General features: G+C 40.1%; 2 protein-coding genes and 1 long non-coding RNA gene across 3 annotated transcripts in view; 1 reads left to right on the top strand and 2 right to left on the bottom strand.

The window, feature by feature from the left end:
- drp2 (dystrophin related protein 2) overlaps nucleotides 1-27,261 on the bottom strand; it is a 518,740-nt gene that overhangs the window by 396,588 nt on the left and 94,891 nt on the right. The window lies entirely within an intron of this gene.
- LOC122557159 (ADP-ribosylation factor-like protein 13B) overlaps nucleotides 1-27,261 on the top strand; it is a 51,912-nt gene that overhangs the window by 3,257 nt on the left and 21,394 nt on the right. The window contains exons 2-6 of the mRNA XM_043704528.2: nucleotides 829-955; nucleotides 3,365-3,435; nucleotides 18,210-18,459; nucleotides 21,042-21,147; nucleotides 26,729-26,931. Of these exons, the coding sequence (XP_043560463.2) occupies nucleotides 897-955; nucleotides 3,365-3,435; nucleotides 18,210-18,459; nucleotides 21,042-21,147; nucleotides 26,729-26,931 (689 nt within the window). The 5' untranslated portion in view covers nucleotides 829-896. The remainder of the gene's footprint in view (nucleotides 1-828; nucleotides 956-3,364; nucleotides 3,436-18,209; nucleotides 18,460-21,041; nucleotides 21,148-26,728; nucleotides 26,932-27,261) is intronic.
- The window catches only part of LOC122557161 (uncharacterized), a 32,963-nt gene continuing 24,037 nt past the window's right edge, over nucleotides 18,336-27,261 (bottom strand). Inside the window, exon 4 of the long non-coding RNA XR_015758584.1 lies at nucleotides 18,336-18,466. This is a non-coding gene — a long non-coding RNA (uncharacterized LOC122557161). The remainder of the gene's footprint in view (nucleotides 18,467-27,261) is intronic.

Consider the following 27,261-nt stretch of genomic DNA (forward strand, 5'->3'; position numbering starts at 1 on the left):
ATTGAAACATAGGATTCAGAGAGGGGTTTGGCAGGGTAAATGCTGAGAGGATGTTTCCCCTCATGAGAGAGTCTAGGACCAGAGGGCATAAAGAGAGAATAAAGCGTCGCAGAAACGTTATATCTTCTCTCAGAGCATTGACAGTATGGAACACTATGCTATGAGAACTGTGAGAGCAGAGTTCTTGTGTATCTTTAAGGCTGAGTCAGATAGAGTCTTGATCATCGGGGAGTCAAGATTTAATGGAAACAACAGGAAAGTAGACGTGATCCTATTGAAGGGTGGAGCAGGCTCTATGGCCAAATGGCCTATTTGTTCCTATTTCTACTGGTCTTGCCTCTTACCTGAGAACTTTCCCAATTGGAGGGAATTCATCTTTCTATTCTGTATACCTGAGAAGCATTTATTTTTAACAGTCTTGTTATTCATTGACTGTCTAGAATTTGAGAGACATATGTTTGAAATATGGTTGAAATGTTTGAGGATTGTTCTGCTCTAGAATTTTGCCCTCTTTCTCCACAGGGCGAATTATCTGTCAGAGATGCACTGTTGTAATGCTGAATTGGGACCAACATCTTTCATAGGGAGCATAATTAGATTGTGTCTGTAGATCTCCTACTAACCTACCCAGAAGTGATTTTGCTGAGGGTATGCATGAAGAGAGGCAAATTAATATCAATCAAGATTAATATGTGTGCAAGGAGAGTAGAGACAAAATAAGTGGGAAGAAAATAAAGCTTTGACAACAGCTGGGGAAAGAATGCCAAAAACATTGCTCAAATCTTAATTTTACTTATTATCCTGATGTCTTTTTGTCCTCTAATCTAGTGGCTGTGAGTCTACCAATACATCAGTTTGTGAGTCTACATTCTCTGATTAACCGTTGACTCCACATCATGTTCAGTCTCATTACAAACTGCTGCATCTGGGCTCGGAAAGTTCAGGAGCCAATAAGGTACGTGTCTTTCTATCTTGTTGATGTAAAGGGAAATATCTTACAAGAAGTATTTCTACTTGGAGAAGGAAACAGTGAGACAATTTTTTATATTTTATGTAGCAGGATCTTTGACACCCATTGATAAAAGAATTCATAAAATCCCTACAGTGTGGAAGCAGGCCATTCAGCCCATCGAGTCCACACTGATCTCTGAAGAGCATCCAACTCAAACCCATCCCACTACCCTATAACCTTACATTTCTATGTCCCTGGACACTATGGGAAATTTTAGCATGGTGAACCCACCTAACCTGCACATCTTTGGTCTGTGGGAGGAAATCGAAGCGAGGAAATCCACGCAGACAGCCGCCCAAGGATGGAATCTAACCCGGGTCCTTGGTGCTGTGAGGCAGCAATGCGAACCACTGAGCCACTGTGCCACCGTGTCTGTGGCTGCACTTTTTAAGAATGGTTTGCACCAGAGATTGTACAAAGTGCTGCTGGTGATTCTACTTTTGGAATACTATGAGCTATTTTGTTCCCGTTATTTAAGGAAGGATATCGTTTTATTAGAGGCAGTTTAAAGAAGGTTAATGAGGATCATCCTTAGAATCCTAAGAGGCTGAATGGCCTACTCCTGTTCCTATTTATTATGGTTTTAGGGTCTTTAATATAATGTTTTGAACCATCCAAAGATTGGGACTAAGCTACATTGAGATGGAGCCTTCCACATCCATCAAAGTTTTACCTGCACATCCACTAATATCATTTATTGTATCCGTTGCTCCCGATGCGGTCTCCTGTACATTGGGGAGACTGGACGCCTCCTAGCAGAGCGCTTTAGGGAACATCTCTGGGACACCCGCACCAATCAACCACCCCGCCCTGTGGCCCAACATTTCAACTCCCCTCCCCTGGGCCTCCTTCACCGCCGTTCCCTCACCACCAGACGCCTGGAGGAAGAACGCCTCGTCTTCCGCCTTGGAACACTTCAATCCCAGGGCATCAATGTGGACTTCAACAGTTTCCTCATTTCCCCTTCCTCCACCTCACCCTAGTTCCAAACTTCTAGCTCAGCACTGTCCCCATGACTTGTCCTACCTGCCTATCTTCTTTACCACCTCTCCACTCCACCCTCCTCCCTGATTTATCACCTTCATCCCCTCCCCCACTCACCTATTGTACTCTATGCTACTTTCGCCCCACCCCCACCCTCCTCTAGCTTATCTCTCCACGCTTCAGGCTCTCTGCCTTTATTCCTGATGAAGGGCTTTTGCCCGAAACGTCGATTTTACTGCTCCTCGGATACTGCCTGAACTGCTGTGCTCTTCCAGCACCACTAATCCAGAATCTGGTTTCCAGCATCTGCAGTCAATGTTTTTACCTACATTGAGATAGTCAAATGCTGGGTGCCACATGTGACCTGTGAATGATTTTTCTCTATTGGGTCTATATTATTTCTGTGGCTTGATTTTGACTCCGATTGGGAAATATAAATAGAAACATTTTCCATTCCTGAGTATCAATGCCCTAACTGTAAATACACATAATTTTAACACTAAACACAATTCATTTATTGTAGTCATCTTGTGATGACCTCCGTAACAGAGAATGAGTAACTTGAAGTTATTTTTCGCAACAACATGTCGGGGGAACTGACTGGGGACGAGTGGAAGATGGGAAGCAAAGATGATGCATAGGGTGGGGGAAAGGGACAGTATTCTTTTCAGTACGTTGTTTATTTTAAATCCTCATCAAAATTGATTGTTGAGGTTTTCTAGAATCCTGAAAACTTATATCCTGTGCTGTCTGAGTTGTGACATTATGCTAATCAGGAGCCAGAAACAACACTGAATGAGGATTTGTGCATAAATCAAGTGTTAGCCAAACTAAATTCAATGTCAAAAAGATGGATTATACAATTTCAGACCGTGCTTGTCCAATTCTATCGCAGGAAACATTTTTGCACCTTATGTTCATTAATATTAGATTACATAGCAGAGTGGCACAGACACTGCACACTGGTACAGTGGATAGCATCAAAAATGTGAAGGCACGTCCTCAATCTGCTTCAGTGCACTTGGCCTTGCAAAGAGGAATGAACACTAAATGCTGCAGACAGCAACTTTGGTTCTTCCAGCAGTCAAGCAAATTTGCAGAAGTTTGGAAACTGGCCACAGAATCATGTGACCTATAATAAGTGTAGGGTATAACTACAACTAAAAGAATATGCCTTTGCTGGAGAAAGAATATTTTTGAGTAGAAAAGTCTTAATTTTGATTTTGATTAGACACAGCAACCAATGTTTATGGAACTTATGTACAATATTGTTATCATAGGCATTACGTTGATTATCTGACGATGATTTTTTTGATCCAGTTTGAATAAACTATTGATTAACAATGCACTTCTCACCTTTTCTTTCAGAAATGTTACTCTGCTGATCCTTGGTCTAAGCCATACAGGGAAAACTGCAATAGTGAAAGGAATACAAAAAGGTAAAGAGAAAACTGTTACCCTCAGACCTGGTGAAGAGCAAACTGCTTGTTAATTTTTTTTCAGGGAACAAGAAGACATAAATAAAGCATAGTAAATGGGCATGGACAATTCATATATTGAATTGAATTTAATTGATTGTCACGAGTACCGAGGCACAGTGAAAAGCTTTGTCTTGCGAGCAATACAGGCAGATCACATAGTTAAGTAGCATAGATAGTAAATAAAAGGTAAACAGCGGCAAAAAACAAAAACACAGGTACAGGCAAATAAAGAATTTCAATAATAATATTGTCACCCTTAATAATGGCAACAATCAAGGTAAAGTCTGAAGTGTTTTCAACCAAACCTCAGTCAGAATTGCTAAGAAGGTCCATTTTGACCGCTTCATGAGAATCCCACTATCACAAAGCCAGTCTTCAGGCAAGTTCATTCACTCCCAATGGAATAAAGAAATTTTAGAATTTGCACAGGCTACAGCAAAAGGAATGAGAATATCCTAATTGTGGTGCTAAATGTTAGAATTTAAGTAGCTGAGTTTTGAATCATAGAACAGGACCCTAGGCTTTTACCATGCTTAAGCTTCTACTTACAAGCACGTTAATTACAGCTGCACTTCCAACTCAACAGCCACAGTGGCAGCCTGCTCCTACACATAGATAGATATGAATATAAATAAAATTGAAATTAATACATAATTATCAATGCTAAAAAGAGACATAAAGTCAAAGCTATTCATCTTGCACTCATCAGGATTGGAATTTGGTTTTCCAGATGGCTTTGATGGGCTACTGCTCAGGAGGCAGCTAATTAAGACAAGTCTGTGGTATTAGGGGCAAGGTACTGGCATGGAGAGAGGATTGGCTGACTGGCAGAAGGCAGAGTGTAGGGATAAAGGGGTCTTTATCGGGATGGCAGCCGAAGACTAGAGGGTCCAAGAGGGTCTGTTTGTGACCACAATATTCACATTATACATTAAAGATCTGGATGAAAGAACTGAGGGTGTTGTTGCTAGGTTTGTAGGTGACACAAAGGTAGGTAGAGGGACAGGTACTGTTGACAAGGTGGAGAGCTGCAGAAGGACTTGGGCAGGCTAGGGGAGTGGGCAAAGAAGTGACAGGTGCAATACAACGTGGGAGATTGGGAATGAATAGAGGTGTGAACTATTTTCTGAAAGGGGAAACGTTTTGGAAATCTGAAGGACAAAAGGACTTTAGAGAATTTTGAACTAGTACTCCTAAGGTTAACATGCAGGTTCACATTTGGCAGTTAGGAAGGCAAGTGGAATGATGGCATACAGAAAACAAGGGCAGGGATGTACTGCTGAGGCTGTGTAAGGCTCTGGTCAGACCGCATTTGGAATATTTTGAGCAGTTTTAGGCCCCATAGCTAAGGAAGGATGTGCTGACATTGGAGGGGGTCCAGAGGAGGGTCATAATAATGATCTTGGGATTGAAGGGCTTGTAATAGAATAGAATAGAAATTTATCATCACATGTCCTTTACATGAAAAATACAGTGAAAAATAGTGCAATCACCCCACCACAGTGCCTTCATCAATGACAGAAGTCATGCATAATAATTAAAAAAGTAAAACTAAGACAACATTCATCACAGTTAAGTTATCAGCTCCAGGGCTTGGGGAAAGCCAATTTAGGATCGATGGAATACCCTGAAGACACAACTGGGCCAAGACCACCACACCAGGCTGCTGGACACAGGGCCAGAAGAAGAGCTTAGAAGACGACCATACCAGGGCGAGACCACCAGTCCTGAATGAGACTGCCTCCTGGGCCGCTGGAATACCTGGATGCTGAAGACAAAGAAGACCTCCACATGGGGATGAGATCTCCACACCAGGACAAGATCACCATGCCTGGAGACAGTCACATAGTAAGAACGCCACACCAGGCTGCAACCATCTTTCTCCTCCTTCAGGTGCCCAGACTTAGCTATGGACCTGAAGCCTTGGCCTAGCCTGTGGGTCGAGGCCAGGGGAGACAGCCTGGGACCTGTTCCTCGCTCACTGGTAAACCGCGTGCTAGGGTAGAGACATGTCCGGCTAGTCCTGGCTTTGCTGCTGACTCCAGAATCCTCCTCTTTCATTTGCCACTTTCCAGGCTCGAAAGAAAACAACGAAAAAATTAGTGAAAGAGCAAAAGTAAAAAGAAGGAAAAAAAGAGAAAGAAAGCTGAAAGGAGCAGGCAGACCTTCGGCTCATCCCCCCCTACTCTGTTACCATCTTGATAAACAAAGAATATGAAGAGCAGCTGAAGACTCTGAGTCTGCATCTGATGGAGTTTAGAAGGATGTGGGGGGATTTCATTGAAACGTACAGAATAGAGAGACTTGAATAGACTAGATGTGAAGAAGATGTTTCCACTAGTAGGAGAGACTAAGACCCAAAGACATAGCTTCAGAGTGAAGGACAACCTTTTAAAACTGAGATGAAAACTTTCTTCAGCCAGAAGGTGGTGCATTTGTGAAACTCATTGCCATAGAGAGCTGTGAAAGCCAAGTCGTTGAGTGTCTTTAAGATAGAGATGGATAGGTTCTTGATTAATAAGGAGATTAAGGGTTACAGAGAGAAGGTAGGAGATTGGGGTTGAGAAACCTATCAGCCATGATTGAATGGTGGAACAGACTTGATGGGCAGAATTGTCCAATTCTGCTCCTATACCATATGGAATAGTGTAAGAAAACAAGTTTTGAAAGAAAACAGCAATTTAAGCAGAATGAGAAAAGGGTGCTGAATAATTAGACTGTCATTGCATGGAGATGCAGCAAGAACTGTTAACTGAGAGAAAGTGAGGGATGTAGATGCTGGAGATCATAGTCAAAATGTATGGCGCTGGAAAAGCACAGCAGGTCAGACAGCATCCAAGGAGCAGAAGAGTTGACATTTTGGACATAAGCCCTTCATCGGGAATTGTTAACTGTCAACCTAAATAATCTGAATGATCAGACAGGTAGGTTGACATTGGCTTGGACCTTACCATAGGCATGTAGCAGGGATTGGAAGTCTCCATGACCCTTTCATCAGTAATAAAGTTGCAATGCATAGATGAATGGCTTTTGCCTACAAAGGACAGGATACTTTGTGTTACTATATGTAGTTTCTAGTATATGCAAATAAATCATGTTGTGAACCCAACTGTTAATCTTAAAAAGGTTTCCGGTATAATTCTTAGCACAATTAGAACTATTAGTGAAATGTTATTCAGTATTAGACTCGCATCTAATGTTTGTGTGGAATTGCGTTGTTTACAAGGAGGGATTGGTTGCGTACTAGTGCCATGTTACACACCAAAAGCATTATCTGGTATGATCCACCAGTAGTTGGGATATTTGGCTTACATCCTTGACATCAGTTTACATCGGCATTGAACTTTATATCGCAATGCTCATTTGCATTGCAAGCAAAATGACTTTTTGGCTTGAAGGGTGAATCCCTTTGGAGAAAACCACTCAGGTAATTACGCAAAGTAATACCTTGACTCAGGGAGCTTCACCTTTCAAATTTTTGAGACATCTTCCCCTTTCAGAATAATCTGAGATAGACTGGGAACCATTCAGGACCTAAATGGTATAGTCCCTTTTGTGAATTTGCACATTATGCAGTGTGTGATGATCTGATCAGTGTAGCCATTATTAAGCAGGACTGATTGATATGCCCTACCTCATTATTAAACCTAGACATCAATAAATAGCTCTACTTACTAGTCTGTTGATATGGTTGATCTTGTAGTATATGGAAAATCCCAAAGTATAGTGAGCAGCTTGCGATAGATAGTAATAGAGAACACATTGGCAAATTTCCCAACAAATACATCAAAAACTAATTTTATTGCTCATTTCAATAGTGATTTTGAGTACAGGATAGAGTTTATTAAGCTGTGTAAAGAAATTCTTTGCATTTGCAGATACAAATATTGCAAACTTGTCATTTATGTTTTGAAGTTGTGCAAGAGATAGGAGGTTAGTGTTCCTTCCATCAGTGATACATTTCTCAAGGTAACCAACAACGAAGCTAGCAAGTGCTGTGCCTAGAAGGGATACCATGGCAACATCATCTATTTGGGCATACATGATGTTATTGAAACTGAACTCAACTACATGAGATACTAAGTTCATGAGTACAATGAATACATTTTCAGACTCCAGTGCCTTATCTAGATTGCCATGATATAGTGGCGTAGAGCAAATGTCAATGGCTTCCTTAACCAGTACATTACAGAATAATGTAGCAATGCTACAGGAGCACATAGGCATCATATTACACCTGGAAGTCTTGTATCGTCTTCATAAAAGTGAAGAAATCCTTCAAAGTGCATGTGGAAAATACAGTTAAAACTGGTTGTGGCTGTTCATTTAACCATTTCGCTAATTCCTACTTTGCAGAGCCAGTCATAGATAAAATAGTCGTATGTTTCAGGAAGCTCATACAAATATGGGCACAGTAAGGTGTGAGGGCAAATTCTATCATATATAACATTAAGCAGGCTATCACTCTTTTGTAAGTCCAGCTGTAACTTGTCCTTGAATATAGCTGTGCAGTCATTTGTAGTGGTGGGTTCTAGAGATGTAAACATGGAAAGGTCATTGTGTCCAATTTTGTTAGTCATGTTTGTTGAGTATGACTACACCAATCCCTTTGTCAGATTTACAAATATGTGTATTGGGATTTCTCTTGAGCCTGCACAGTACGATCAAACATTTGCCTTGCATATGAAAATTTGCCAAGTCTTTGAGTGTTTCACAATATGCATGTCCCAGATGTATTAGACGTGTTCTCAGGGCTTCAGAATCCTGGTTGGATGCTGGCTTGTGATGATAAAGGAGTCCAAACTCAGTTCAACCAGCTCAGACTTGCAAATTTCTGAAGACCATGCTCACCTTTAAATATGGCTCTGTTCTTAGACAAGATTTATTAACTATGACTGTGTGGAGTTTGCACGTTCTCCCCGTGTCTGCGTGGGTTTCCTCCGGGTGCTCCGGTTTCCTCCCACAGTCCAAAGATGTGCAGGGTCAGGTGAATTGGCCATACTAAATTGCCCGTAGTGTTAGGTAAGGGGTAAATGTAGGGGTATGGGTGGGTTTCGCTTCGGCGGGTCGGTGTGGACTTGTAGAGCCGAAGGGCCTGTTTCCACACTGTAATCTAATCTAATCTAATCTAATCTAATTCTGACTGTTCGAGGAATTATACCAGAAACCACTTTGCAATTAGTTGTTGAGCTCTGCTGTGACTCATTCATGTGCGGAAGAAATTGAATATTTTAACACACAGGACTTTGCCTTGATCTTTATATTGCACATTTTTAATTAAGAAAAGGGTTGTAGCTATTGCAATACCTGCTCCATTCCCCATGCAATGCCCTGCCCAATGCCTGGTTTGCATTTTTTCAGCTATTTAAGATGCACAGTTAATAATTTCTATTGGATTTCTGAGCCAACCAATGAGCAAACTCATCTCATATAGTATGAGTTGGTATACACTTTATAAATTTTGCTTATTGTATCACACTCTTGATTTCATTTTCTGTCTCTTTTTAGCAATGTTTAAGTTCTGTAAAGCACACAATTGTTAATGCATAGGAGCACTGAAGATTTGAGCTCACAAATTAGCCATGCCTCAAGCAGTGCAGTTGCAACCATGATATCTTGCCCACAAAATGAAAATTGTTCAGCTATGTACTGTACACCAAAGGCAGTGCAAATCAATTGGACCAGCTACCACCCCATCAAACTACTCATAATCACATTCACAATTAGCAGCAAAATATGCTATCGAAAATGCTATCAAGTGGCATTTATTCAGCAAGAACTGGGTCACTGATATTCATTTTGGGTTTGGCCAGGACCACTCCACTCCAGACTTATATTTCAACTTTGGTCCAGAACTGAAGTAAGAGTGACTGACTCAGCCAATGATATGAATGCTAAGCCTACAAAAGCAGGTTAGAAGCTAATTATTTTGCGGTGAGTAACACGTCTCCTGACTCCTGACTCCCAGCATCTGTCCACAAAACACAAAATGGGAGGATGATGGAACACTCTCCATTTACCTGGTTGATTTCAACCCCATCAATACTGAGGAAGCTCACTATCATCCAGATGTGAGCAATCCACTTGCTTAATACCCCAGCAATGTCTGAGGTCCACAAGATTCACTGCAGCAACTTGCCAAGGCTCCATTGACAACACAGTCCAAAATATTCAGGAGTATGAGATTGCTTTGATAATACAAGATGGATTTGTACATGAGCAAGAAATTAACTTGCAGTGAATTACCTAGAATCCATGTGGTTGGAGATAAAATGAAACAAGGGATAGATACATTGGTCAGAGTAGTCCAAAGGCCCCATATATAATAGACGTCTTACAGTAGAGCAGAGAATAAATCAAGACACAATAAAAGTATGTTAAAAAGCATTAAAATACATTAAATATGGGTGATTTTAATCTTCATGTTCATTTGGAAAATTAGACTGACAGAGATATCCATAGGAAAAGGAATAGTGAATTCAGGATAGTTTCCTAAAACAATATGTTGTGGATCCAACAAGGGATCAGGCTATTTGGATCTGATAATGTGTAATGAGACAGGTTTTATAATTGATCTCAGATTAAAACATTTTATAGAGAACAGTGACCATAAATTGATAGTATTTAAAATTCAGTTTGAGAGTGAGGAACTTAGGTCGGAAGAAACTGTACTCAACTTAAATAAGGGAATTATAGTGAATGAGAGTAGGATTGGCTGGAGTGGACTAGGAATTGGGTTTAATAGGAAAGATGGTTGATGAATAAAGGCAAGCTTTTTTAAAAAAAAAGTTCATGACTTGCAGATAAAATATATCCTAGTGAGGAAGAAAGATTCTTGGAAAGGGATAAACTGACTATAGTTAACCAAGGAAGTTACGGACAATATCAAATTGGAAGAAAAAAACATACAATGTTGCAAAGAGTAATGTTAAATCAGAGAATTGGCACAGTTCTAAAAACCAACAAAAAAGACCAAAATATTATAGAGAGGAAGAAAATAGGTTGAGGGCAAATTAGCAAGTAACATTAAAAATAGACAGTAAGAGCATTTTTAAATATATGAAAAAGAAGGAAGAGGCATCAGTGAACATTGGTCTCCTGGAGAATGAGACTGACAAAATAAAAATGGAGGGTCAGAAAGTAGAAGAGTTGAACAAATATTTTGCATCAGCATTCATGGTAAAGGATACTAATAGCATGATCAAAATGCTAAATAGTCAAGGTCTAAAGTTGGGGGAGCTGGGGTGAAACAAACCTAATAACCAGCACTAGAGAAACAAATGGGGCTAAAGGCCAATAAGCCCCCAAGACCTGATGGGTTACATCCTAAGATTTTAAAAGAATGTGTTACTGAGATCGTGGATATGGTAGTGGTATTCATACAAGAATACTTAGACTCTGGAGAGTCCCAGAGGATTGGGAAACTGCCAATGTAATACCCTTATTCAAAATGGAAGGGAGACAAAAAAGACATGTAACTATAGGCCACCAGTTTGTTGGTCATTGAGAAATGTTCGAGTCTATTATCATGGATAATATAACCAAGCAGAGTCAGCATGGTTTCATTAAATGGAAATCATATCTGAATAATGTATGATTGTCTTTGAGGAGGTAACAAACAAGATAGATGAAGGGAAACTTGTTGATGTAATATATTTGTATTTTTAAAAAGCATTCAATACAATAACGCAACTACGGCTACTTAGTACGATATAATTCATGGTTTTGGGTAATATAATATCATGGATAGAGGATTGGCTCGGAGAAGACAAAGAGTTAGGATAAGGGAGGTATTTTCAGGATAGCAACCTCTAAATATTGGAATGTTACAAGGGTCAGTGCTGGGGCCACAATTATTTACAATATATATGAATGGCTTTGATGACGGAAGTAAATGTACTATCACTTTGTTTGCAAATGACCCAAAAATTAGTGAAAAGGCAAGATAGTGAGGATGACACAAAGAGTCTATCAATGGATAAAGACGGGTTAAATGACTGGAAAAGAGTCAAAACACAACTGGAATACTGTGAACAGTTTTGGTCCCCTTATTTAAAGAAAGATATACTCACATTGATGACAGTCTGGAGAAGGTTCACTGGGTTGATCCTGTGTATGGTAGGATTTTCTTACGAGGAGAGATTGAGTAGTATTCATTGGAGTTTAGGAGAATGAGAGGTGACTTTATTGAAACATATAAGTTTCTTAGGGGGCTTGACAGGGTAGATGTGGAGAAGTTGTTTCCCCAATTGGGAACTTTTATGACCAGTGGGCATAATCTCAGAATAAGGGGTCACCCATTTAAGACGGATATGAGGAAGAATTTTTTTCCATTAGAATGTGTGGAATTCTTTACCACAGAGGGCTGTCAAAGCTGGGTCACTATGTATATTCAAGGTTGCAATAGACAGAAGTTATGAGGAACAGAATCAGTATAAAGATAAGATAGGAAAATGGAGTTGAGGATTATCAGAGCTGAAAATGTGTTGCTGGAAAAGCGCAGCAGGTCAGGCAGCATCCAAGGAACAGGAGAATCAACGTTTCGGGCATAAGCCCTTCTTCAGGAATGAGGAAAGTGTGCCCAGCAGGCTAAGATAAAAGGTAGGGAGGAGGGACTTGGGGGAGGGGCGTTGGAAATGCGATAGGTGGAAGGAGGTCAAGGTGAAGGTGATAGGCCGGAGTGGGGGTGGGGGCGGAGAGGTCAGGAAGAAGATTGCAGGTGAGGAAGGCGGTGCTGAGTTCGAGGGATTTGACTGAGACAAGGTGGGGGGGGAGGGAAATGAGGAAACTGGAGAAATCTGAGTTCATCCCTTGGGCCTCCAAGGTCCCAAGAGATACTTTCATATCCACCACAAATTCACCTGCACCTCCACACACAACATCTATTGCATCCGCTGCACCCGATGTGGCCTCCTCTATATTGGGGAGACAGGCCACCTACTTGCGGAACGGTTCAGAGAACACCTCTGGGACACCTGGACCAACCAACCCAACCACCCCATGGGTCAACACTTCAACTCCCCCTCCCACTCCACCAAGGACATGCAGGTCCTTGGACTCCTCCATCGCCAGACCATAGCAACACGACGGTTGGAGGAAGAGCGCCTCATCTTCCGCCTAGGAACCCTCCAACCACAAGGGATGAACTCAGATTTCTCCAGTTTCCTCATTTCCCCTCCCCCCACCTTGTCTCAGTCAAATCCCTCGAACTCAGCACCGCCTTCCTAACTTGCAATCTTCTTCCTGACCTCTCCGCCCCCACCCCACTCTGGCCTATCACCCTCACCTTGACCTCCTTCCACCTATCGCATTTCCAATGCCCCTCCCCCAAGTCCCTCCTCCCTACCTCTTATCTTAGCCTGCTGGGCACATTTTCCTCATTCCTGAAGAAGGGCTTATGCCCGAAACGTCGATTCTCCTGTTCCTTGGATGCTGCCTGACCTGCTGCGCTTTTCCAGCAACACATTTTCAGCTCTGATCTCCAGCATCTGCAGTCCTCACTTTCTCCTTGAGGATTATCAGATCAACTATCATCTATATTGAATGTCAGAACAGACGTGATGGGCTGATATCCTACTTTTGCTTCTAGATTGTATGGTTTCATGGTCTTAAGAGTCACAATATCCTGATCTTAAAATATATTGCTAATTATTTACTAAACTCAGCTAAAATCCTGAGACTTCCTTCATAATAGCACTGTGGAAATACATTTCAGGACACAGACCGGATGTCAATGTCTTCTTGAAGGCAGATATGGGTGGTCAATAAATGCTGATCTTACAAGTGTTACCCATATCCCATGAATAATTGGAAAAATAGTTGTGAGTATATAGCAGGATGACATATCATTTTTCTATTTATCAACTTACTTGTAATCAGGGAGGGATGCTGGAGAACATTGGGTATTTTAATGGAATGCCTTTGACAATGCACAAAGGAAGTCAAAACTAGGTACAGTTTTGAGATGAGGTATAGTTAGGGGCTGAGTTGTTATTCAGTTTGGGTCTGTAGATATAATTAATTTTAAAAACTGCAATGCACCAAAATAGGAGAGATAAAACTAGGGTGTAAAAAATTAAGTAGGGCATTTCCATTTTAAGTGATTATGAAATGTTTAATGCAGAAAGTTGATAGGTGGTGTGCAGATGTGTTCTTTCTTCATTCTGTACAGATAGATTTGTACCTTGTACTTCCACAGGCAGAAAGATATAACTGCAGTGTGATAGATTTGTAATGGGACCTGCTTATACAAATGTAGACATAGTCATTTATAAAGGAAATAATCAGCAGGAAATGCATCAAGACCTAAGATTTTAATGTACTATAGATGTAATTTTATGATGCTTTCTGATGCTAATATTCAAAATTTTGGACTAGCTATTATCCTATGTTTACTCTGATTCGCAGTTTTTTTTGTTTTAATCTCTGAACATTTACTCAGGACAAGAACTAAAGTGCAAAAGTCTCAGTATTATGACTATTAATAATGTATTTATGATTTTGTACACATTGCATAAAGCAATTATTCCTAAGGAACATGATTCAAACAATTGCAACCAACAATGTTGCTACCATTATCCTCTGTCTAAATCTGTCCATAACTTCAGGATTTAGTGCAAACACAGATAAACATGAAGCCTTAAGTTATGGCCTGTCACTCAGCCACAGGCTGCACTGAGGCACTGTCCCCACCCAAGTCATAGCTGTTAACAAAATCTATCAACTTGGAAAATGCTTCCTTGTTCCCTGTGCCTACATCGCATGTCAATGAAGTAAGCATGAAAAATTAAGTTAAAAATCACACAACACCAGGTTATAGTCCAACAGGTTTAATTGGAAGCACACTAGCTTTCGGTGTGCTTCCAATTAAACCTGTTGGACTATAACCTGGTGTTGTGTGATTTTTAACTTTGTACACCACAGTCCAACACCAGCATCTCCGAATCGTGAAAAATTAAGATTCATTCAGCAAGGCTTAGTGGGATTTTTGACTACCACTGAACAGCAGAACTGGTCCTGAAAATTATATGAGAAGTTATCAATAATGATTAATTTTAAATGTAATAGTATTAGTCGGTAAGAATAACTCGGTCCTTGGGGAGACCAGTCCCATCTTCACATGAGGATACCTCCATCATATTATGTGTACTATCATGATGCTAAATGGAATAGACTTTGAATAGATCATGCATATCCATCCACGACAGGCTGTCAGTTATTACCAAAGCAGCAGAATTATATGGAAGAATTTTACAACTTCATGATCCAAAACATCCCCTACACTGCACAATCAAACCAGGGGATCAACGTCTTTTGCAGGAAGGCATGCCGGAAGCTGTGCCAGGCATATCTAAAAATGATGTCTCATCCTAGTGAAGCTACAACACAGGACTCTTTTTTAACTAAAATGCATAAACAGTAAGTGATAGACAGGGCTAAGTGACTCACAATCTGCTCTTTTTGGCTTCTGCCAGGCTCACTCATTTAACCTCTTTACAACCATAGCTCATACATTGACAAAAAAGCTGAATCCCAGCTGTCACCTCATGGGAGAGTAACTGCCCTTGACATCAAGACCACATTAGATCAAGAGTGGCATCAAGGAATCCTAGCAAAACAGGAATCAGTGGGAGCCAGGCAGAAAACTCTCCACAGGTGAAGCCATACCCGGCATAAAGAAATTTGATTGTTGGAGGTCAATCATCCCAAATCAAGGACATTTCTGCAGGAGTTCCTCACGGTAATGTCTGAGGACCAATGATATTTAACTGCTGCGTCAATGATCTTCTCTCCATCATCAGGTCAGAAGTGGCAATGTTCACTGATAATTGTATAATACTTAACACCATTTATGACAACTTAGATCCTGAAGCAGACCATGTTCAAATGCAGCAAGACCTGGAGAATTTCCAGGTTTGGACTGACAAGTAACATTCGTGCCACTGAAGAGGCAGGAAATGACCACCTCCAACAAGAGAATCTAACTATTGTCACTTAACATATCATCATCATCATCATCATCATCATCATCATCATCATCATCATCATTGAATCTCCCACTATCAGCATTCTGGGAATGGCGATTGACCAGGATCTTAAATGGACTCATCATATAAATACTGTGGTACTGGAGCAGGTTAGAGGCTAGGAATTCAGCAGTGAGTAACTCCCCTGCTGACTCCCCAAAGCCTGTCCACCCATCTACAAATCCCAAGACAGGAGTGTGATGGATTACTCTCCACTTGCCTGGATCAATGCAGCTCCAACAACACTCAAGAAGCTTTACACAACAAAGTAGCTCATGTGATTGTCACCACATCTTAAAATATTCAGTCCCTCCAATATTGATGCTCAGTAGCAGCAATGTGTACTATCTATAAGATGCATTGCAGAAACTCTCTAAGGCTTCTTAGATAACACCTTGCAAACCCACAATTGCTACAATCTAGAAGGACAAGGGCAATAGTTACATAGGAACACCACCTGCTGCAATTTTCCCTCCAAGCCATCTGACTTGCAAATATATTGACGTTCCTTCAGTGTAACTTGGCCAAAATCCTGGAACTTCCTCCCTAATAGTAATCAGGAAGACTAATGGAATGTTAGTCCTTAATACAAGGGGGTTGAAGTATAAGAGAAGGGAAGTCTTACTGCAACCATGCAAGGTATTAGTGAGATCACTTCTGGAGCATTGTGAGCAGCTTTAGTCCTCTTATTTAAGGAAATATGTCATTACATTGGAGACAGTTCAGAGAAGGCTCACTGGAATGATCCCTGACATAAAGGGATTGTTTTATGAGCAAAGGCTAAACAGTTTGGGACACCACTCACTGGAGTTTAGCAGAATGAGAGGTGATGTCATTGAAGCACATAGGGTCATTAAGGGGCTTGACAGGGTAAATACTGAGATGTTTCATCTCATGCTAGAGTCTAGGACAAGTGGACATTGTCTTAGAATAAAGAGATGCCAATTTAAAACTGAGATGAGGAGGAATTTCTTCTCTCAGAGAGTTGAGAGTCTTTGGAACTCTTTGCTACAGAGAGCTGTGGGGGAAAGGTCTTTATGTATTTAAGGCTGAAACAGATTCTTGGTCAACTTTTCAAGGATTATGGGGAAAATGCAGGAAAGTGGATATGAGGAATGTTGACTCAGCCACAATCCTCTTGAATAGTGGAGCAGGCTCCAATGGCCGAATAGCCTATTCATGTTCCTATTTTTTATGGTTTTGTGGTCTTATGGCATTATAGTTGCACATACAGCAAATGGACAGTACTGAATCAATAAGGCAGCTCACCACCATCTTCTCAAGGGCAGTCAGGGCTGAACAATAAATGCTAGCCCAGTCAATGATGCCTACATCCCATGAATGAACAACCAAAACATCTAAAAATAAAGTTTGGTTTCATATTCTGCTTTCAGTTTCACCAATGTGTACATCCCTATTTTTACACCACGCATTGTAAACTTGTAAGAAATTATTTGTTTATTCGTGCTTTTTATTTCCTTGTTGGCTGTCGGTAAGAATACTTTAATATGATTGGCTGCTTGGATAATTTGATGATTTCATTGCAGGTTGATCATGGAAATTCCAATTAAACTATGTTGCACATTTAACTGCACAGAAAGAGAGAGGTAAATCTATCCCCATACAGATTATGGACACACACAGTGCATTGTTCTTCAATGTCAGTGTTGCAAGCATCTTTGCTTTACCATTGACTCTCAAATCTTACCAATTATACTGTGGTGAACCTTATTAAAAGTGAATATATTCTTTGAAACAATGTATATTATGTAAATGACACAGTTCACCAGAACCAAAAGGAGAGATGATTGCATAGCTTGATATCTGCAGGCTTCCCTTTGTTACATTCTCATGCTGGAATGTTCCTTCAGTGTCCGATCAAGGGATCACCATAATTTCCATGGAATATCAGTAGAACTTCCAGATACATGCTACAAATAGCCTTTACACTGATCCTAATGAAAGTTATATGGTTGATTGGGAGAGCACCAAGGGAATTCCCAGTGTGGCTCTCCATTGCTTTGGATTATCTCAAGCAAAGCAGATAAACGAGAATAATTTCAAATGTATAATACCATGTCCAATTTGGATAGGTCTAAAATACTGTTTCTCACATCATAGATTCAAATGATGAGATTACCATTGTTAATTCATTTTCTGTAGTCATGCATGGCATTGTTATTATTTTTTACATACTAAATCACTGTCATTTGGCAATTACCTTACAGTAATTTGCACAATTTTAACTTTTGCTCAGGCTACAATCTAGGCAGCATCCATGATTGTTACGTGTTGCTGAATCATTAGCTTATGCTGTGAATTTGTATGAAGGCAGGATAAGGAGGCAGACTCCAAGACTTCTTCAGTCAGAACAGGGATTGAATCCCATGCTATTGGTGTCATTCTGAATTATATATCAGCCATCTTGCCAAGTGAGCTAACAGGTTTCCAGTCCCCGTGTTGTAATCCTTAAAATTAAACATTTCTGTATTTCTTGCATTTCATACATTTTGCTTTTATTACAATAAGGAAGAAAAGCATGAATATGTACTGTGATTTGAAATTAAGGCACTTTGCTGGAACAATATTAATTTACTGTTGTATAATCCTGCTTTAATAGATCTGTCACATACAAAGTGGAAAAAGTATTCCAGTTCCAAAAATAACATTAATATTTTGTGACTTCTAATCATTGTTTCCATCCAGAATCTCCATTCTTAATTCGTCCAAGTGGTGGATTTTCCAGGATTGATCTCAAGGTAGATCGTTTTAATGTGACAGTATTTGACCTTGGAGGTGAGGAGAAAATCCGAAGTACTTGGAAGAATTATTATCCTGAAGCCCATGGTTTTATTTTCGTTGTTGACTCAACGGATGTGAAGCGGATGGGGGAAGCTAGAAATGTTCTGTGTGAAGTACTAAAACATCAAAAGATGTCTGGGAAGCCTGTTCTTGTGTAAGTTCTGAAAATCAATAATCATTAAATCAATAAAAATCATTTGATGTTTAAAAGAGGACAAGATTGATAATGAGTTGAAGAAAGCTTTTGGTTTATTGTTTGCGCTTAAGTTAGCTAAGTAAATGGTATTAACTTGAAAATCCATTGTATCATTTCCTTGTGAGAATTTTAAAATTTCAATGAAGGACAGTTTTTTCTGACCTGTTTCTTTCAAGTACAGTCATTTCTCCTCCATCTCTCTCCCAGCTTGTGGCATGTGTTAACTACCCCATCAACCCTTCGTTTGGTTCCCTATCCTACTGTAGCAACCTCCTTACTACAGTACGTTCCTCCTAAGTTTGTTTTGCTCATCAGCGCATGCTTATTGGTACAGTTATTTCTTTTTCTCTGGTGATGATTCTATCCCTTCTGAATGGCTAATACCATCCCCTATCATAAAAAGTCCCTTGGGGCAGAGTTTTATAGTCCTCAACCAATAGCTCTTCTGCAGGACCCACAAGAAATTTTCCACCACACTCCCACCTGCCCCTGATCCATCCATAATTTTCCAAGAGGTTAGCAAAGCCTAGGGACAGCTCATCCACTCTCACCTTAATTTTGTACCTTATGTGATCAAGTCACGAGTATTTTAAGTCAGGGATGTTTTTTTAAGGCTGTCAGGGGGAGTTCAGTGGCATTGGGGAAGCTTGGCAGGTCATCCTTCTCATTCACCAGGCAGGAAGAGGGAATGTCTCACTCAGGGGCATTCCTCCAGGATTTAGAATCTGGTACAATCCCAGACCTGGCCACCTATGCTGCTGGAGCTACTGGGCTTCCAGTCAATTCCAGATTGACCGCAGGTCTCTGAGGTGAGGCTTCCACTTAAGTGAGGGGTGGAAGTCCAGATCACAGCCTAGTAATGCTCCTGCCCTTGGTCACTTTACCCACCATAGTACTTCCAGTGTTCCCATGCTTCCAAAGTTCTGGAATGTATTGACCAGGAACAATGTCCTCAAATTTCTGAACTCTCCGTATTCAGCTCTCACATTGTCAGCACCACTGTGATCAAAGCCACCAATTCAATTCAATGAAGATACTATTTTTCTTTTGTGACTGTAACTTGCTTTTTTTTTCATACTCCTCGACCTTTTGAATGTCTTCAATATCATAAATCATTCCATGCTTCTGCTCTGTCTCTATGGTATAACCTGATTTTACCAATCCCTACAGCGTCAATAACATCATCATTTCTAGTATTCTAGTACCAGTAGTTATAGTATTTTCACAATACTTCTAGCTGCTTCTCTTCATGATCACCCTCATAGAATTCTATTCTTGGTCCCCTCCCTTGTTCACATTTCCATGCTAAACTTTGTTAACATTAATAAGAAAATATCCAATTCTATTTCAGTCTCCTCCATTACTCAAAGGATTAATGGATCCTTAGCTGCTTTTCTGACAGTAAGCCTGGATAAACTAAATTTACCTCCAATTTAGCACCAGCCACATCTGTTTGGATCCTATTGACATTCATTCTATTAACCTTCCTAACTACCATCACAAGCTAAGGTTCCTGTACTTTGCTTTCCTTCAACACTATCTGTTGTTTTTCACTGCTGCTGAAACCCCATTTCAGGTGCTCAAAGTTTGTCAGGTTTTCCTTGCTGACCTCCCTGCTTATACCGTATATATTGCAACTATTCAAAATGTGAAGATCTAAGTATTCATTAGCATAAAGTCCTGTCTCCTCTATTGTACCTGCCTTTCCAAACTCTATTGGATTTCTGTACCCTAGCAAAGTGACTGCACCTTCTTTGTCCTCACGTACAAACCACTCTGTGGACTTGTCTCACTCTGCTTCACTGATTTTTTTCGTTCATATTATGGACACATGCATCCTTCACATCTCCCATATTTGGGTTACTATGCTCTAGTATTAGTGTTTGCTCTTTCTGTCACTTGGCAACTCCCTCTCCGATCAATCCATCTCATCAAATCCCTCCCTGTCCTGAAAAACATATTGCAATCCTTTTTAACAGTTCTATATCCCTTCTCTCGCTAGATGCTGTATTATTGCTCACATTTTCTTCCTGCTTTGCATCACTAGATGCCTGATATGCCACTATGTATGTGGAAAACATTATAGAAGCTTAAGTATTCTAGTTGTTGAAATCTAGTTTACAGGAAGTGTACAGAATAATATTAACAAATTATTCATTTACATATTTTTCCTGTTCAATTTTGGTGTATTGTTAAAGACTATACTGAGATGTAGACTAAGGCAGATTAAGGTATACTTTCAACTGGTCACTGATTTTAACAGAACAACAATTTGGACCAACCATTTTCCATCAAATTGGAAAATCCACCATAATTCAATCGTTCGAGTTAGAACTAGTGGTCATTCTAATATTTTCCAACACAATATGCCCCACTGCCAATTGACCCCTGGTGTTGTGGGTGTGCAAGTTATGCAGCTTCTTTTCTGCACATACTCAAACTTATATTGTAGTAGGACTTGGAATGAATCAGCTGAATTTAATATGTATTTACGTGCGGAAGTTGCGATATTCGTGTTTCATCATTTACTTTTTGTTTAGACTAGCGAACAAGCAGGATAAGACTGAGGCACTACCAGAGTTCGACATTATTGAGCAACTATCCTTGGGAAAACTGGCAAATGAAAATAAATCCATCTGCCGCATTGTAAGTTTCATTGAACTTCTGTCTTGCTGTACAATTTACTATCAGTTTGGACTGCCTACACGTCTTCTTCAAAAATATTAGAGCACATTTTAACTTGTACCTCCCATCAGATACCCTTCAACCACAAGGTATCAGTAGGGGAGAACTGAAACTTCCTGTTCTGTGCCAATGTGGTTGTGTCCCTTGGTCAAATGTGGTGCTTGAAAGCAAGGCAAGCTGCTGGATATTAGGGACTGATATTCAATCCCAAGATACAACAGATAATAATGGAAAGGGCAAAATTCTAAGACTAAATTCTTCAGTCAAATGTTCGGGGTCAACTTTTACACAAGTAATAATTTGTAGAGATTGAAATCCACCATCCATCATCGTCTTGCTATTACAGATTTGACTGTTCCAAGACTGGTTAACGCTTCTTTCCTCCAATCATTCCGTCACTCCACTTTATTCTCATGCTATACGTGAAGGGCTTGTTTAGAGACACATCCGGATCTGTTTCGGTGCTGTATGGCTCTATGACTCTAAGGCATGTTAGACTACAAAGAATCACTGCAGCATCACTATTCTATGTTCTAACATAAGCTCCAAACTCCAAACTTCCATCAACTTTATTTTTAAGCCACTTTCATCTGGGAATTGGGACAACTACATCTTTAAGAAATTTCTCTTAAGGAATTTTTTTTTTGTGAACATCACCATTGTGTTAAGCTTTGTCTCATTAGATATATGTGACAGCTCAAAAGTGAATCTTATAGAAGTTATATTTTCTCTAACTTTATCCACCATTTGGCTGGCATATCAAACTTCATCAGACTCTCATGCAGTTTCACACTTTTCGCTTATTCTTTTGTCAAAATTTGACTATAAACTACTGAAATGTAATATACCTGGTGTGGGAGATTATATGAAATCTTGGTCTTCTGTTGTGATCCAACCCTATTTCTCTTCATCAACCTGGTATGCCAATCTGACATGACTCTGAAATCTGCATTCCCAAATTTTCTAGCTTGTTTAAGCGTGATATTTTGGTTATACCACAAGAAACCAAGAGTTCATTTTGGCAGTTTTCATTGTGGTATTTTGTAAATTAGTTTTTCACTGTGGCTACGTGCTAGATTTTGTCTGTTTGCATTTCTTATTCTTTGGCCTCAGGTGTTAGGGAGCTTTCTCCAATCTCTAGCATTCTTCTCCATATCATAAATTCCCTTGCTGCTGCACAATTATTTGTCTGCTCTGCAGTCTCATTAATTTCAATCGAAACTGGCCTTCGCATTTGCTGTTCCTTCTTGATATCTAGTTGCCATATTAGAAGGCATGGTTTGGCAGGAATGCAATGCATACTAGCAAGATGGTAGCCTTGATTTGTGTAGGTACAAGGAGCCACTTTCAATGGCATGCTGTCCTATGATTCTAAGGATTAGTAGGCTTAAACCAGGTGAATTTGACTTCAGCAGCAAGCAGGTAGTAAATTGAAAGAGTTTACATATTTAGCTAAAAGCAGCGGCCATCTTTTACAGAAGATTAACCATTACTCAAATATATATATAGCATTTATTTTTACAACCGTATTATGTCCATGAATGCACAAGATGCTGTTATCGAGAGCTCTGCAATGATTGTGATGTATTTGGTAAATTATTAATAAAGGATAGTTATCCATGATTGTTAAGCCACAATTGTCTTGTGAATGCATCTGGACTTCTTCCTGACATAATATGGAAACAGAGATGATGACTCTTATGAGTTCCAGTGGAATTTTCATACTTTCCCCTGAGGACGAGAGCAAGAAATTCAAATACTTGAAGCTGCAATGGAGCTGCCATTGATCTCGCCCTATTTTCATTTTCTATTATCAGCGGGGAGTTTGCGTTGAGGAACTGCCGATACATTGGCCTGAGTGCCTGTGTCCTGTCCATCTCTGATTAGAAATTTGAAGAGGGAGAAACTGTAAACAGTGGTGTTGAACTAGTGCTGCTTTCTTGAGCTGCTTTTGGTGATCATTTTTACTGCTGTAATGTTCCCTGTCTCCAGGCTCCATACTGCGCAAAGTGCTGCCCCAAACAGGCGACACATCAGGACTATACAAATGACCAAAACCCACCAATTCAGATGGGTTTAGATCTGATGAAATATAGGATACAGCAAACGTTCAGCTGTGCAGCTCTGTTGGTATATTTTGTTAGGGATTAGATTGGATAATTAGTAACTTGCAGAATATTCTTCTAGATTTTTACACTCACGCAATGTGTTTCATGGCATCTCATCAGATAACCACTTCATATTTTTCACAACAATTTAATTCAGTTTAAAAGTACAAGTTGTATTTTTATTGTCTTTATTGCCTAAGGTGTGGTATGAACTGAATATACATCCAAGAACAATTATTGCCATTCATTTATCAAGTTGACCAATATATCTCACCATCCTCTATTCCCTATACGCCATAGAAAACTGCGAATGCAACAAGTAACAACATTACTGATAATAAATAACCTGAAGATGACTTTTAACTTCACAAGTTGATCTTAAAAATGTATCTCTTCCAATGTCAATGTAATAAATCTTCAATTTTAAAATGGTATTCCAGCTGTCTTGACACAGTTAGTACTGTACAAATTCAATCACCAAGGCAGAAAACAAATTTATTGTGAATGCCATGAAATAAATTATTTAGTGTATTTTACATTTCTGCATTAACATGATTTATTTGCTATACAACTTCTAGGATAATTCAGAATTTTCTTACTTTCTTTCCTTGTATTTTATTCAACTGCTCATTAGATTTGGTTTGCAATCTTCTTATTACAGCCACATACTAGATGGAGAGAATTTTGTCTTACCTAGACTTTAGCCAAGTTTCAAGTGTACAAAGTGTTCTGGTGGCATCTATACTTGAAGGCTTAAATCTGTGAACAGGGGCATCTCGTGGGGTTTTCATATGTTATAACATCTAGGAGCCCTGACAGTCACTATAGGCTATTCTTGTTCATGATTAGTTTAAGTGAGGCATTGAGAGAATCTGAGAAAATTTATTTTACTATTCACTCATGGGATGTGGGCATCACTGGCTCACCAGCATTAATTGCCCGCACCTAGTTGCCCTTGAGAAAGTCGTGGTGAGCTACCTTCTTGAACCATTGCAGTATATGTGCTGTATGTTGATCCACAATGCCCTTATGGAGAGAATTCTACTCAATATAACAATCAATGGTGTGGAGAGGTGAGGTATTGTAAGGCAAGACTTAAAACTAAATAGATAGTGAACAGAATTTTTTTAACAGGCAAAAACTCCAACTTAACAGTCAGGGAATCAGGATTCAAAATACATGGGAGCAGGAGGTGAAATCCCCAAAATACCTGGGAGCAATCAATCACTGGGGCAACCAATGAGAAAAAGGTTGCCCTGATAATAGAGTGAATTTGTGAGGAGCTGTTCCTTCAGCCATAAGCTGGTTCTCTTTGTGCTTTTTCTCCTGGCAATTGTAGGAGAGAAAGAGCATGTGTCTGGAGGAAAGCACATGGTAGCAATGTGGGAAATGATGGGAAGCTTCGAGAAGCTCTTTTTTGGGGTCTGGGGCTTTTGCCCAAGTCTGGGGTGTTTATGGTGGCAGAGTTTTTTCTGGGAATTGAGGCCTATGCCAGAGACTGGGATTTTTGCCATTGGCCAAGTGCCAACTGCTAGGTCTAAGGTAGGAGTTGGAGAGTAAGGAGAATTGGGATCTGCCAGGGGTAAAGAACAGCTTCAGGATGGGAAGAAGGCATAGGGTTAGGCTGCAAGGTTTTGGAGGGAGAAGAAGGCTACAAGAGGGGGGCAAAGCAGACAAAAACAACAGAGAGATAGGAATGCATTTGGGGAGGGGAGAAGATTGCAAGAGAGAGCAGCAGGAAGGATGGAGACTACAATGAAGAATGGGCAAGGAGGCGGCTAGAAGAGAGAAGGAGGGATACAAGGATGCAACAAGAATGGGGGGAAGGAAGCTGCAAGTACAGTGAGGAGAGAAAAAGGCTGCAAAGGGAGACAAGAAGAGGGCAGCTTCAGGATAGGGGGATGGGGAGGCTAATAATCATCCTCGTCGGATACTCAGCGTTATTTTCAAGTCACCTTCCTGTTTTATTGTGAATTTGGACAATTACATCTTTTGGAAATTGCTCTTTGGGATGGTTATTCTTCTGAATAATTATATATATTTCCATCAGCTTTGTGTATATGTGATGGAAATGCATTAGGTGTGACCTCACCAGTCTGCAGAACGTGTGTTGAGGGTGATAACCTTTTGTATGTGGAAATGTGTGTCAGTTACACTATTTTGAAAAAAGAAAGTCTGCGGTTTGAAGCCAATTTAAATACTGAAACTTTTAGGAAATTAAATCTTTTCGTGTGTGTTGTAGATTTAGGTTTGATGGATGGTTGATAATATTGCGGATAAGGATAAATTCTTTGAATTCATCTTCTGCGTGAGTCCAAATAGCCCATATATCAACAAAACTCCAAAAAGTATTATTACCATGGGCTGAATGTCTTCAGCCACTCAATAAAGTGGGCATTGGTAAGAAAGTTGGGAGAATCATGTGAGATTCGCAATAAGCAGATGGTGAGAGCAAGGAGTCCCATTTTCCAACAAAGTGTTGAATGTTGAGGTAATATTTGCACTAGGCGAAAGAGAGGACTGCAGATGCTGGAAATCAGAGCCAAGAGTGTGATGCTGGAAAAGCACAGCCAGTCAGGAAGCATCCAAGAAGCAGGAGAATCGACATTTCGGGCAAAAGCCCTTCATCAGGAATGCCCTGATGAAGGGCTTCCTGATGAAGGCCTTTTGTCCAAAATGTCGATTTTCCTGCTCCTCAGTTGCTGCCTGACCAGCTGTAATATTTGCACTAGTAGTGAGAAGTAGTAGAGTAGTGAAAAGCCTTCTTGTATGCATTAGTCACATCTCATTGATATGCAGTTTCCCATTATCCCAATCTCCAGATAGAATCTAGACAGCAACAATCCTGACATGAATGTCAGAAATGATAACCTGGTGACTTCAGTTCACCTCTTGCTTCTCTCGAACTTCATCTTGGACATCAGACTCTAACATCTCAGAGTATGCGCTATGGGTGGCAATCACACCCCCCACCTGTCTGCCAGACCTCCAAATTCCTGTCAGCAAAGCAGGGTGTCAATTTCCCTCTGTCAGACATGGCTGGGAAAATTGATTCTGTGAAGGCCAGCTCCAGACTGCCAATGTTTGATAAGCACCAGGAATCCCAGGATGTCCTGATGGTGGCCAATACTTCCTCCTTTGGCAAGAGGGAGAATATGATGCGTGGGGAGCCATACGGTCACAGTCCATAGGTAATTAGGAGAGTTTGGGAAGATAATATGAGGAACCTCAGTAAGGCTCCTGGAATTAACCATTATTAACACTTAGCCAATTTTATACAGCATTGTGTAACTGCTTTACTTTTAATGACTTGGTGGTTTTTTAAAGTAAAACATGCAACTGCTTAGTGTTGATGAGTTAGCTCTCACTGAACTTCAAACTACTGTGGTAAACCATTGATTGCATTGGTAGTAATTCAAATCCTTTTTCTTAAGGAACCATGCTCAGCTACTTTGGACTATGCTGAAAAGAAACTAGACAAAACCATTTTGAAGGGGTTGCGATGGTTGCTGCGTGCAATTGCCAAGGACTACACTGACCTGTGTGCGCGATTGATCCATGATAGTATAGCACCAAAGGCAAAACAGCAGGAACAATTGGAAGAAGCACAGTCAATACTCAGGATACAAGGAAAACGGTATGACTGTTTTTGTGTGCTGTAGTCCAATTCTTAGTTTTCAAGTTGACAGGTCAGAAAGTTGTTGGTTAAGTGCTCATTCCAGTGGTTTGAGCACATCATCCAGATTAACATATCAATACAGTATTGAGGAAATGCTACACTGTCAGAGGCATGGTCCTATGGGTAAGATATTAAATAGATGGATTTAAATCATTCTGAAACATTAGTCAAAAAAAACATTGCTGATGGATTCTTCTGGTCATCTTTTAATCGGTCAAGTGAGACCATAAAAATAACTTAAATGATCCTTGCATTTATTTTATTTGTGGGAGGCTGCTGTGGACAAAC

Source organism: Chiloscyllium plagiosum, unplaced genomic scaffold (assembly GCF_037043375.1).
Source record: "Chiloscyllium plagiosum isolate Xiang-an unplaced genomic scaffold, Cpla_swu_hap1 HiC_scaffold_11, whole genome shotgun sequence".
Classification (NCBI taxonomy): domain Eukaryota; kingdom Metazoa; phylum Chordata; class Chondrichthyes; order Orectolobiformes; family Hemiscylliidae; genus Chiloscyllium; species Chiloscyllium plagiosum.